Source organism: Letharia columbiana, assembly GCF_014066305.1.
Source record: "Letharia columbiana isolate WasteWater2 chromosome Unknown Sc0000006_s0, whole genome shotgun sequence".
Classification (NCBI taxonomy): Eukaryota; Fungi; Ascomycota; class Lecanoromycetes; order Lecanorales; family Parmeliaceae; genus Letharia; species Letharia columbiana.
This window is the reverse complement of record NW_023501042.1, coordinates 376,240-389,855: the sequence shown is the minus strand read 5'-3', so window position 1 is coordinate 389,855 and position 13,616 is coordinate 376,240. Positions and strand designations below refer to the sequence as shown.

The window sequence follows — 13,616 nt, the reverse complement described above, 5'->3', positions numbered from 1 at the left end:
AACGATTATTATTATACTTAAAAATAAGTTATCTAAATATAAAGTCGAGATTAAGATTTCTTAAGGCTCTCTAATTTCTCTTATTCTCTATCTATTCTATAATATAGATATTATAAATATTTATAGAGCGAAAAACTATTTAATACTTACTTATATCGATAATATTAGCGTATTTATAAGAGGTTTTATAGTCTAAGCTAATTATAAGACGCTAAAAATAATATATATTAAAATTTAGAAATAAATAATAATATATATATCGAAATTTAAGATAGATAAATATTAATTTATATACTTCTAGCTAATTATAATAAGAATAATAAAGAAGTAAGTAGATAATAATCTTAACGTATTATTAGATCTTAATACTTATATCGTAAAGTCTAAAGCGATAATAAAACTTTTTAGACTTATACTCAATCTAAGATTAGAATAAAAAAATTATATATAGTTATTCGAAGCTAAAATTATTATAAAACTTAATAGATTAATAAGCTACGCGAGATTAGTCTAGAGTATTTCTTATAAAGATCTATAAAAACTCTATTAAGAAATAATTTTATTTATATTACTATTTAAATACGTAATCTAATATATATTATTAACGTAGAATATAAAAGTAGAAAATAAAAGATATTTAAGATATTTCGAGTTATATAGAAGAGAGTAATATATATTATTATAAAAGAGTAAAAAGAATATCTTAGAAATCGTCTTAGATATCGAATATAATTAACTCTTAATTAATCTCATCTTAGAAAAAGCTATTATAGAGATTATTATTAGAATTTAAATCTATCTTAACTATAATACTATTAGATCTATATAAAATATAAATAAATAATAAAAGCTAATTAATAAAAGAACGAAGCTTAAAAGTTCTCTAGAATAAATTAAAGATATTATATATTAATAGTAAGCGTAAAAGTTAATAAAATAATATATTCTCTATATTATACCCCTATAATAGAAATTATTAAAAATAATAATTAGTAAGAATAGAGAGAAAGCTATTAAGTAGTATAATAAGGTTATTAGTATTAATTATATCTCGCTATATATATATATAAATAATAGCGAGATAAAAAATAAAATTGAAGCTTTCGTCTACGTCTCTTAAGTTATTAATATCTAAATACGATATCTTAATAATAGCGAGTATTATACTATATATATAGGCGAGCTAAAAGAAATTAATATAATATATAAAATAATTATTAGTATTATTCTTTTAAGTCTAATTATCTAAATAGATAATTAAGTAATAATATAATTAATAGCGAATCTTAGAGAATAAGTAGAATAGTATATTCTTAATAGAATAGTGAAGAAGCTAATAAGACTTAAAGAAATAAATATATCTATCACTCTATAATAAATTATAACTTATAAAAATATTCTAGAAAACGAAGTAGTAAACGAGCTCGCTAAATAAATATCGAAAAAAGATATTAAAGGAAACGAGTTTTATTTACTCTTAGCGATTAAATAGCGTATTAGAAAGCTAATTTATAATAATTAATAAGTACTCTAAGAGATATATACTTAAGATATCGAGCTTAAATAACTTATTTCTATACTTTATTATAGCGTTATAGCCTTTTATATAAGAGTAAAAAAGATTATAAGCTTAATAATAATATAGTTAAAAACTAAAAAGTTAGCTTTTAAAAATCTTCTTTATATATATTAAATAATCGATTTATCTAAATATAACTATAGAGAAGATAATTAGACTTAAAATTATATTTTTAAAGTATATTCTCTATATATAGAAGATAGATAGACTACTTAAAATAGTTAACTAATTAATATTAAAAATATTCTATCTAAATTAGATCTTATAACGAAGGCGATAAAATTTATAATAAGAATATAAATATTAAAAGTCTTTAGTAAAGTTATAATTTAATCTAATAAATATAGATATTATAATAAGAAATTTAATATTAAAGATAATCTATAATCTAGATATTAAGAAATATTATAGATAAAAAGTATACTTCTAAAAAGCTATAAAACTAGAGTTCGATCTATATATTTTAATACTCTTAAATAAATAATATTTAATTACTCTATCTATAGGTTATTTTATTAGTATTATTAATATTATTATTTTTCTTTTTATATTTATCTTCTACTCTTCGATATAATATTAATTAAAAGCACTAAACGCGATACTTTAAGAAGTCTAGAAATCTTATAAGCGTTAATTCTTACGAGAAATATCTTTATTTATTATCGTCCTCTAATAATAATAGAATATTATTATTAAAGGTTATTATCTCTACTACTAGAGATTAAATATAATATCTCTCATAACTCATCTAAAGATAATTATTATATTTTTTTAGCAAGCTAAGAATATATTAATTATATTAATTAATTTTCTTATATTCGAAAATCTAATACGCGTTATAGCGAGGAGTTCTCTTAATTTAATAGTTAAATATAATAATTTTATAATCTATAAAATAGTAAATATATAAGTCTAATAGAATAAGTATAATACTAGAAGTAATAGGCGATATAAGAGATAAGACTTTCGAGGATCTTAGAAAGAGAAGTGAATATCTTATAGTTTTATTATAATTTTAAATAGTAGAATAAAAAGTAATATCTCGATCTTAACTCTATAAAATAAGATATATATTATATAAACTCGAATATAGATTATAAGGCCTCTTTAATACTAATATCATTATCTCTTTAAGATATTTCCCTTCGCGGGAATAATAATAAGAGAGAGAGTTTCTAAATTTAAGAAGATCGACTAAGTCTTAAACTAATATAAAAAGAGTATAATAAACTTAATATTTATTTATAATAATATAATCTTATTTCCTTAATTTTACTCCCTCGAGTAGATAGTTTATAATATATCTACTTATAGAATTAATAGATAAGAGCATATATATAGAACTCTTACTATCGGCGGTTACTAGAAAAATAGTTATTCTATTAAATAAATAGTCGATAGCCATATTTTACAATAAGAGAGTATATATAGTCTCGAAGTTTTTATTCTCTTTTCAATATAGATTATATTTAATTTTTAATTTATAAATCTTTATTTATATTAATAGACTTTAGATATAATCTCTAATTAATTAAGTCGAGTCTTATTATTCTTAACCTCACCTATAATATCTCATAATATCTTTTTATTTTCAGCGATAATTACCGCGATTAAAATACTTAAAGAGATATAAAAACGCTATATTTTATATATAGTATAAAATATATTAATATTACTATATTTAAAGATAATCGCCTATAACTTTAAATATAGTCGAGAAGATAAAATTAAGATCGACTATAATATTATTAAAGATTTATAAAATACTCTTTTAAAGGAGTATAATAATAATTATATCGCTCTATTAGAGGAGCTAGACGATTCGCAATTAATAACTAAATTTAAATATCTTCGCTTCGAAATTATAGCCTTTATATAAGATAAGAATCTAAAGAAATAGTATATTCTTATAATAAATATAAGCGTAGATTCTCTTATAAAAGACTCTCTAGCGAAACTAGTTAATCTATCCTCAAGCGAATATATAATCTATTATTTTAAAGCGATATTATAGATAATAACTATTAATATATAAGAAAGAACGTATTTAATACTTATTATACGATACGATAGTAGTATACTTAAAAGAAGTTAATATAGAAGATATTCTTAAAATAAATTTTTAAGAATCTATTCGCGAGATAGAATTATTTAAGTATTAGATTAAATATTATAGATAAAGAAGTAATATAACGATTCTATTTAGATACGGAATTTAAGGATATAAAAAATATAGATAATTAATCTAGCGATTATAGTAGCTAAAGTATAATTATAATATAACGACGATTCTCTAGAAGAGAATATATTTTATAAATGTCGTTATTTAATATTATAATAGCTATAAAGTATAGAGATAATTACTTTAAGAAAGATATTTAAGATATCGCCTCCTAAGCGATTATATAAAAAGTTAATTAATTAATTAATACTTAATAAAAGGTAATAAGATAAATAACACGAATAAGGAACTTCGATAGAAGTAAGATAAGACAGAATTGGGGAGATATAGCTCGAAGATAACCCCTTTAATTAGCACTATTTCTTCTCTTCTCTTTTTCTCTATATCTTTATATATATTAGGCGTATGGGTCACTCTAGATAGCACATTATACGTAAAAACCGGACATAGCCGAAAGGCCGAGTGGGGAAAAACGGTCCCACTCTTGCCTATATGGCTAGAGGGGCGCCCCCTCCGATGTAGGAATCACACACACACACACACACCTGAGACCTCGTCCGACGTAAAAATAAGTCAATTGTGCTGGTTGAATGCTGTATCGAAGGGACCAAGGCTTCAAAAGATACCCCTTCACCACCTTGGTCGCAGGACTCTGCGAGACTTCCCACTAACACGTACCAGATGAACTTGGGGCTGAAGACCACCTACCTCCCACAGTAGCCCGAACATTGAGACTTATCGAGTCAGCGAGGCAGGAATCACTTGCCGCCTTTCTTTGACTGACTGCTTGTTAGGCAAAAGCTTCCTCCTTCGCAAGTGAACCCTTGAGTCGCACAGACTCATGTTCCTTGTACATCTCAGCTTCCGTGTTGCCGGTGTCAGAGTGAAGCACGGATCATTTGATCGGAACATCTGAGACCTTGTTGATATCGTGAAAATGGACCCATGCACTTCTTTCGTATCAGAAAGATTCGATTGCCTTGGATCCACATGCGCAATTGGAAGAAGTACTCTGTGTGATCACTACAGCTTTGTATGGGCCTGTTGGCTTGATGAATGTCTGATTTCCACTCGACCGAGGATGACGACGTCAGCCATGGAGTGTGGAAGCAAAATTCAATTGCTCTGGCGGGGTAGCTTCCTCAAAGCGTAGCTGGAAATGCGCGGTGCCACCCCGGATTTGTGATGGTGGGGAGGATACGCTTCCCAATAATATCGCCAAACAGCACTGAAGAGAAGATTTTCCCTTTGTCGACTAAAACATTCTGCGTGACCTGCAGTTTTACATGAACAGCTGATTCTTCCGGCTTGATCCCCATAAATGTGCGAGAACCACATATAGACCAGCGCTCAAGGACATCCCATTGATACTAGGCTGTCACCCTTGTTTGAATGAAGAGAGTAGAGCACGGAGATATGAGCACCAACAGCCAAAAGCCCCCGCCAAAAGCACTGTTCTTCGACGCAAGCCAAGACCTTCTTTTTCTAGTCCCCAATCTAACCCTACTCAGGTCTTCGGCACCGTCGTCGACTGGCGTAAAACTGTAACCAAATACCTCGAAAGGCGGTCTTTCGAAACCCTCAATTCTGGCTCCTCTTCGGTCGCTACCGCAGTCCGAACTAAGTGCGCAGAAGTCCATTGGCCCACCTTCGCTCAGGAATGGCGCAGCTCCTACTATGCCTTCACGCGCGACCAAGCCAAGCGCAAAGACAATGACCAAGCCTTAGCATTCAAGACGGTGGACGATCATCATCTTGACTCCTTACGCGCGCTGCTCGACCAACATGGCATCTCCGGACTATGGAGGGAGGACCAGGTGATCCAAGTATCACGGATATGGCACTATCTTGAAGCCTGGCCGGACTCGTCCCGTGGACTCATGGCTCTAAAAGATCAAGGTTTCATCATCTGCACGCTGTCGAATGGCAATATCGAGCTGCTCACGGATATGGCTGTCCATGCCGATCTGCCTTGGACGCACGTTTTCAGCGCTGAGAAGTTCGGTGCTTACAAACCCCATCCTTCCGTTTACACTTCTGCGTGCAGAGAATTGGGGCTGGAGCCGGGCCAGTGCGCGATGGTGGCGGCACATTTGGCAGATCTAGAGGCGGCCAGGGAGTGCGGCCTGCAGACTATCTACATCGAGAGAGCGCAAGAGGAATCGTGGCCTCCGGAGAAAATGGACGGCGCCAAAAGCAAAGGGTGGGCAGACATGTGGGTGAGCGTTGGTGATGATAGCAAGGGAGGTGGAATTCTGGAGGTTGCAAGAAACCTTGAGGGTGAGCAAAAGCTGTAAAATGCGATAAGTGCAATTTCTCTTCGTCTCCATGTAAAGAATGGAGTCTTGTTCACGGAATCTGACATCTGATGATCTACAACTTCGCTCTCTCCTCTGTCGCTTTATGCAGATCAGCCCCCTTGAGCTGAAAATACTCCTTCACTTTTGCTCTCGCCACCTCCACTACCCCTGCATCTTCCACCGTCGCCGGCACCTGCACCTCCTTTTCAAATTCACCATGCACAGCATTCTCCACCAGCTCCCTCAACACTCTCCTCAGTGTCTTCCCCGACCTCGTCTTTGGTATCATGCCTTTCCCTTGAATCATACCACCGAGTGCCGCTATAGCGCCAATCTGCTCACGGATTGATCTTTGGACTTCTTTGAATGGTTTGTCATCTGGAATCGCAGATTCGGGATGCTCCGCTGTAGAGAGCGTGACGAAAGCAAAGGGCAGATGTCCCTTCAACGCATCCGGAATACCCACCACGCCTACGCAGATCTCGGTATTAGCATTGCTTGTTCGCGGCAGTGCCTGGAATTGCAAGACAGGTTTAAAGAACAAAAAGGATTTATTTGCTCTTGAAACATGCAATCTCAGTACCAAACATGAAGGATTATCTCCGAAACGTACGTACAGCATTCGGCGATATCTGGGTGAGACGCTATGGCTTGTTCAATGGAGCCGGTGCTGAAACGATGAGCGGCCACGTTGATGATGTCGTCTGACCGCGACATTACGTGCACGTAGCCGTCTTCGTCAAGCATGCCAGAATCCCCCGTGTCGATCCATTTGCCTTCGAAACGTTTCATGTAGCCGTTGTAAAATCTTTCTTCGTCGTTGAAGAGCGTGGTGAAGCCTGTAGGAGCAAGTGGGACTGCCAGGACGATGTTTCCCATCTGTCCTTTTCCAACTTCTTTTCCTTCATCGTTGACTATCCTAACGTCAAACCCTGGCATGGGTTTCCCTGCTGATCCAGGCTTGATTGGCAACGCCCTGTGGACTTCTATACTAGTGAAGTCTTTTCCAGCAGCGACATTTAAAGCAAGCCCTGAAATTGGAGAGCCAGACTCTGAAGACCACCAATTATCGATGACTTGAGCCCCAGGCGCACAATATTTCTCGAGAAGCCCCTGGTACATGCGTACTATACTCGGTTCGCTCCTCTCACCGGCGAGGAACAGCCCTTTAAGCTGCTTCAAGCCTCCTCGCTGGCCCGCTTTCTCGAAAAACTTGTTCTCGGGATCGTCCCGCCTGATAGCTCTCAGAGCTGTAGGAGCTGTACTCAGCACATTAACTTTGTGCTCTTCGATTATCCTCCAGAATGTGCTGGCGTTTGGCGTGCCGATGGGTTTTCCCTCAAAGAGAATGCTAGTTGCTCCGGCAAGCAATGGTGCATACAGTATATATGAATGTCCCACCACCCACCCAATGTCTGAAGCGCAGAAAATCACATCCCCTGGACCATGGATTCCGAATAAGTACTTGATCGAAAGGTTCAAACCCACAGCATGTCCACCTGCTTCTCGGAGGACTCCTTTGGGTAAACCTGTTGTGCCACTTGTATAGATAATGTAGATTCCATCACTACTTTTGACGGGGACAGCCTCTGCTCTGATTCCTCTATCTCTTGCGCTTTTGACGAGAACCTGCCAGCTCCTTTCTCCTCTCTCTTTGATTACCGGATGCCATCTCAACTGCTCTCTTTGCCATACTATAATCTTCTCAGGTTTATACTTACTTTTATGCAAGGCTCCTTCGATGAATGGTTTATAATCCATGGGCCCTTTGGAACCCTCTATTCCACAAGAGGCGGTCATGATAGCTCGAGGTTTGGAAGCCTCGATCCTTTGTGCCAATGACGCAGGCGCAAAACCTCCAAATACGACAGTGTGAATAGCGCCCAGACGGGAGATTGCGAGTATGGCGAACAGTGCAGAAGGAATCATGGGCACTGTGAGGTATTAGCACGGATGGATGCCCACAGACAACTGGGATCCATACTGTACACAAGCACGACATCGCCCTTCCTCACGCCTTCTTCCCTCAACACGCCGGCAAGTGTTTCCACCTCCTGCAAAAGCTGGCTGTATGTATACTTCTCCTTGCTCCCAGTAACCGGCGAATCCCATATGATAGCCGTCGAACCCCCATTGCCATTCTTGACATGCCTATCTACGCAATTGTAGGATGTTGATATCTCTCCATCCGGAAACCAGGTGAAGCTGGAATGCGAGATGCCATTGGAGAGATTCTTTGTCGACCGCGCTAATGCCCTGGAAGGCTTCTTGTGCCAATGCAGCTGTTCAGCTTGATGTGCCCAGAAAGACTCCGGTTCTTGGATCGAATGGGCTTGGACTTCGTCTTGCGCGTGCGGGGTTTTTGGCGCCATTTGGATAAGGAGGCTCACTCGTTGGAAGCTTTGGGATGCCAATCCTCGAACATCAAATGGACTCCTGGGACTCCTGGGACACCTGTATGCCGCAGTATTCGAGCACCAAAAAAGAGCAGTCATGATAGCTGCTCGTTGAAATCTAAATGATGACTTGATCGGACCAAAGGCGCTGCGGGCATCTTGCATCTTGCCCCGCGTCTTTGGCCCAACTGGTGGTTGTAAAGATATTCAAAAAATTTCAATTTTTGGTTTCGAGGGGGTGCTGCGGGAATTTTGTTAATGATTAAGATATAGTATGTCCAAAGCGCTCATAATTGTTGACTAACTCGCAACCTTCACAGCAATTGATGGTAAGGAATCGGCAAGACAAGGAGTAGTAATCTCAATTAAGAAACTGTACAAGAAACCGGATCTCCGATGCCAACGGTGCGAAGAATGAGATATTTCTCTAGCGCCGCCGGCCTCATGGCCAGATTGACATTCTACACTTTGATCTCTCCGTAAAGCTGATTTGATATTGATTGAAGTAATCGGTTTCAAGTATCTATTAAGTACCAATCTGCGGTTTTTGCCATGAATGTTGCCAAATATCATCTACCATCTAGACATACGATGAAATGGTTTTGTACAAGATTGCTTTGCAGTCATTCTTTGCCAGTAGTATTGAGTATGGTACGCCCTTTCTTAGCCTTCACACTCTTGATGATACTCAGCACAACTTGCTTGGCTTTCGTATGGAGACCAACAGTACCTTATGTAGCATGCTCCCAGCCCACATCTGCTGGAGAACTTAGCGATTCATCCTCTAGCACAGTCATGTTGTGACATAAGAAGATAAATTCGAGCATAGCATTTCGTTTGTCGATGTCTCCTTTATTAGTATCTATGCTTCCCATATTTGATACCACCTCACTTAACCTTTCTTCAAGACGCTAAATACATGTCATACTAAGGATATGTCTTGATATTACGAAAAGCAAGAACTCAACCTTACTAGGCGCCCACTACGCACCGTAATTGGTAGCTGAACTCCATGCCTCGCCTCGAGAAATGGCTGAAATGATTGCTTGTCGACATTTCCCCGTTTCTCCGTTTCAAGCAAGCTTTCTCGTTGGGCACGTTTGCTCCACGCCCAGCGTTCTTTTGTCATGCCGTAGTTGGCAAGGAGCCTCTGGTGTGGAATTCTTCAGGTCGAGTACAGCCAACGACCCTGAACCCCAGTAAAGGATGGTGAAATGATGAACGATTTGGTAGACAGAAGCAACGCTGGCGATCCATTACGAGCATGCGGCATTGCGACATTCTGTCATTGGGAGGCGGTATCTGTGAGTCTGCCACGGGAGACGGCCGACTGCTATGGATGGTCACCACGACCATACACGAATGGGATCCTCATGCTTGACCGGGTGGGTGCTACACAAGGATTTTGTACCGCTTCAGAGTACGTTTGCACGGTACAACAAGGTCTTGCTTGTCAGGTTTCATGGGGCCCGAACGAGGCGATTGATCACGACATTCTATTGAACAGTTGCGGCTCAGAAGCAGATTGGTGGTGAATAGGTAAAGTCCTTATGCTTCTCCCATTCGTTGGTAGAGCCCGACGACTGATTGAGAGATTTATCGCGGTGGGACTAAGGAGCCGACAAGCAGTCCCTAGCTTGCCGGTCTGAAATTTGAGATGTCATCCCAGCTGTGCCTTGCCGCTGGCGTGGGCTATTAACCCCTAAAATGCACCTTGCGATCCGTCCCAGCGGGATGCCGTATCATCTTGGATGGTTGTTATCTCTGCACATGAAATGGCTCAAGCCGTGTTAGTGCCTGTCAACCTAGTCAAAAGCAGGAAGCTGATGGGGTGAGAAATTATCATGCCATGCTGTGTGCGCGGAAAGGGCCGTGTTCCTGGAGGAGCTGTTCTTGAGGTTGACTCAACTGCAATTCTTCCCCTTCAAGTGCGTATTACCCCAGGACTGCTGTCATGATTGCCTTTGCAGACGACTGGGTAGTCAATGTGAACGCGCACAATCCCGGCAAACACCCTTCTCCCTTAGTCGATCGCAAGACACGAGGATTGGAGCAAGCCTCTCCAACATCAGAACGATCTGCGTAGTATCAAGCCACACTGGCACAGCAAAGTCCACCTTAGATGTCATTACAGCCCGGTCGAACTGTGTATGGGATTTGCGTGAGGCCGGCCGCGGTCCTTGACGCATACATAGCGGTGACCTTGCTCGAAAGATTGTTGATACTCCCCTCCGTGTTTGAAGTGGCAGAGATTGATATTAAGCAACCTTGCAGAGATGCGGGTGTCAGAAACAGGTAGCTGAGTGGATGCTATGGCACGAACGTTTGGGTCCCTTGAAGGTGCACTAGTAGTTGGCTTGGGAGAGCACGATTCCAACAGTAGTTTGGTAAGAACGCGATGCTGCGTTAGGGGACGCCTCTTGAACTCCCCAATTCCGGTCCTCTATAACCGTATCAGTGATCTTTTCTTGAGAGCCCCGCTGATTGCAATTCTAGGATTGTCCAATCTATCAGACCAGGAGCATTAATAATTAATTCCGCATCCCGTATGCTGTTGATCGTTTGATTCGCAGAGAGCGGAAGGTTCAAAGTGGTGTCCACGCGCCGTTGAGACCGCTGGATAAGAACCAAAGATACAGAGACACAGAGAAAGGCTGAGCCAGATAATACTCTAATTGAAGATCCTTGAAGTGAAAATAAACATACACGTGCTGATCGCGTGGATGCGTCCAGGGATTGGGAATAGACGCTTTCAAGACAAGCCCTAGACTTGTCTAAAAAGCACAGGCCAGACCTTTAAAGCGACCTCTTAAAGCTAAAGCATTTTGCTCTCTATCACCATCGTCCAAATTTCTCCCTCTTTCCTTTTATACCAACAAACAATATCATTGCTACCTTCATCTCTGCTCCGTCCCTATTTGCTATCTACTGCATTTCCTTGTACATCTCATATAGCCGCCTTGCCCCCGAACGGACCCCCCTTTCCCCCCCATCTTACAGGCTTGCATTGTGACACAAGGCTCTGGACTGAACCGGGCCAGTCTGCTCCAAGCACACATTCGGAGCACGCAAGATTACTGGACCCACCGTTCAACTGCATACCCAATATTGAACGCCCATTGCTTCGATACTCCTCGTGAGTGCTCAGGATAAGTTCGCAAGAATTACTGCTTTGGGGCCTGCACCACCACATACCGCCGGCGCAATTGTTCAATGACAGGCCCTCTGCTCGGTATAAGAGTCTAACACATCGCCACGGTCTTTTCTGGTCATAGAGTACTGTGATCCAAGCCGCACTACAACGAAAATCAATTGCAATTCGAATTGATTACTCTTCCACACAGCTAGTGTGCCTCTCAGCCTTAAACCCCCAGAATATCTTTGAGTCATTTCCCACGTGATCAATTGGCTTCCAGTACGCAGGCCTCGCTACTGCACCGCAGCCAAGATGGCGGGGAAGATGACGTTGTACAAGTTGGTGGTACTTGGAGACGGTGGGGTCGGCAAGACTGCTTTGACCATACAAGTACAAGAGTACCCTCTCAACCGCGCGAATCACAGCTGACGGATTTGCAGCTGTGCCTCAATCACTTTGTTGAGACTTACGATCCCACAATCGAAGATTCGTACAGAAAGCAGGTCGTCATCGATTCACAGTCATGCATGCTAGAAGTGCTTGACACTGCTGGTCAAGAAGAGTACACAGCCTTACGTGATCAATGGATCAGGGACGGCGAAGGCTTCGTTCTGGTCTACAGCATCACGTCTCGATCATCCTTTACACGAATACGGAGATTTCATAGTCAAATACAAAGAGTGAAGGAGTCGTCGAACGCTGGCTCCCCTACAACTGCAGGCTATCTTTCATCACCAGTTTCTCATAGCATGATAATGGGCGGAGGCCAGGCACCTGTGATGCTGGTCGGCAACAAGAGCGACAGAGTGACAGAACGTGAAGTGTCTACGCAAGAGGGCAGTGCCTTAGCGAAAGAAATGGGCTGCGACTTCGTGGAAGCATCAGCAAAGAACTGCATCCATGTGGAGAAGGCATTCTATGAGGTTGTTCGAGCACTAAGGAAACAACGGCATGATACGCAGATCACGAGGACGGGAACAAATCCTGGCAGAAGCGGTGGCCCCATTGGTATGTCCGATTTACGGGATGGGAGGAAAAGGGGACCAAAGGAGTCGAAGAGCGGACACAAAACCCGATGCACGATATTATGATCACGACTCGCTTGCATTCCGGAGCATGCTCAACATGACACCGCAGATCCAGCCTCGGCTACAGTGTCATTGGCTGCCGCTTCATCAGCTGATTGGTTTGACGATCCCCCACTGGCATCAGTACGATTCCAGCACTATAGCATCATGGCATCATAAAGTAGCATTTTCTTACCTCTCGATGTACAGACACTTCACATGAAACTGCATCAGCACTTCGTGCCCCGGGCTTGAAGGACAATATAGATGCAGCATCACATCTTCATGACCACTACCCAAACACACATTGATACTGAAGCATTCGGACACCAGCGACTCTCAAAGGAGCCTCAAGAAAAAGGCTGCATTTAGACACCAAAGGCGCACTCGGAGTACTCCCTACAGGATAGATATGGGCAGCCAAACGGACAAATCTGGGGTGGCATTGTTTATTTCCAATCATGCGGCAAGAAAAGCTGAGGATATGGGGACAGGATACCGACGAGATACCCAGGGCCATCAAAGAGGCAATTTAGAAATTTCACAATTACTGATGTTCAATGCTTTGACGTGCAGACCATGCAAACTCTCTAATCTGTTCGTATCCAAATGAGCCGCTGCTCCTCGTTCTCTGCCATCGCATTTATATTGCTGTCACTGCTATCTAGAGTACCTAGACCCCGGTCTGTACCGCCTTATCCCCTGCTTGCATTTCTCATCTTAAACAGATGTCAGCATCAAGCCATGAGAGTTATCTTCAGCGAGCTTCCATACGTCCAGGCACAGGATTAGACCGAGAGCAGCAGATGGGTGAGGCTTTTCAGATCATCAGAACTCCATCTATAACCCACACGTCTTATAACTTATAGAGTATCTCTATCTCTATCTCTATCTCTTCTAGTAGATCCGTCACTACTCGACGCCGCAAGCCAGCTAATATTACAATTCTCCTGATC

At 40.3% G+C, this 13,616-nt stretch overlaps 3 protein-coding genes across 3 annotated transcripts; 2 read left to right on the top strand and 1 right to left on the bottom strand.

Annotated features, from left to right (window-relative positions):
* Positions 1-5,177: 5,177 nt before the first annotated feature.
* On the top strand, positions 5,178-6,058 carry HO173_002830 (uncharacterized protein; the record flags this gene model as incomplete). Its single annotated transcript, XM_037304761.1, has 2 exons — positions 5,178-5,225; positions 5,273-6,058. The coding sequence occupies 2 exons, from the start codon at positions 5,178-5,180 to the stop codon at positions 6,056-6,058; spliced, it is 834 nt and encodes a 277-aa protein (XP_037168254.1).
* Positions 6,059-6,134: 76 nt separating this feature from the next.
* HO173_002829 (uncharacterized protein) lies at positions 6,135-8,622 on the bottom strand (the record flags this gene model as incomplete). Its single annotated transcript, XM_037304760.1, has 3 exons — positions 6,135-6,532; positions 6,679-7,995; positions 8,046-8,622. 3 exons carry the CDS (start codon positions 8,620-8,622, stop codon positions 6,135-6,137), a joined length of 2,292 nt encoding a protein of 763 aa, XP_037168253.1.
* Positions 8,623-11,905: 3,283 nt separating this feature from the next.
* On the top strand, positions 11,906-12,684 carry HO173_002828 (uncharacterized protein; the record flags this gene model as incomplete). Its single annotated transcript, XM_037304759.1, has 2 exons — positions 11,906-11,983; positions 12,034-12,684. 2 exons carry the CDS (start codon positions 11,906-11,908, stop codon positions 12,682-12,684), a joined length of 729 nt encoding a protein of 242 aa, XP_037168252.1.
* Positions 12,685-13,616: the final 932 nt, after the last annotated feature.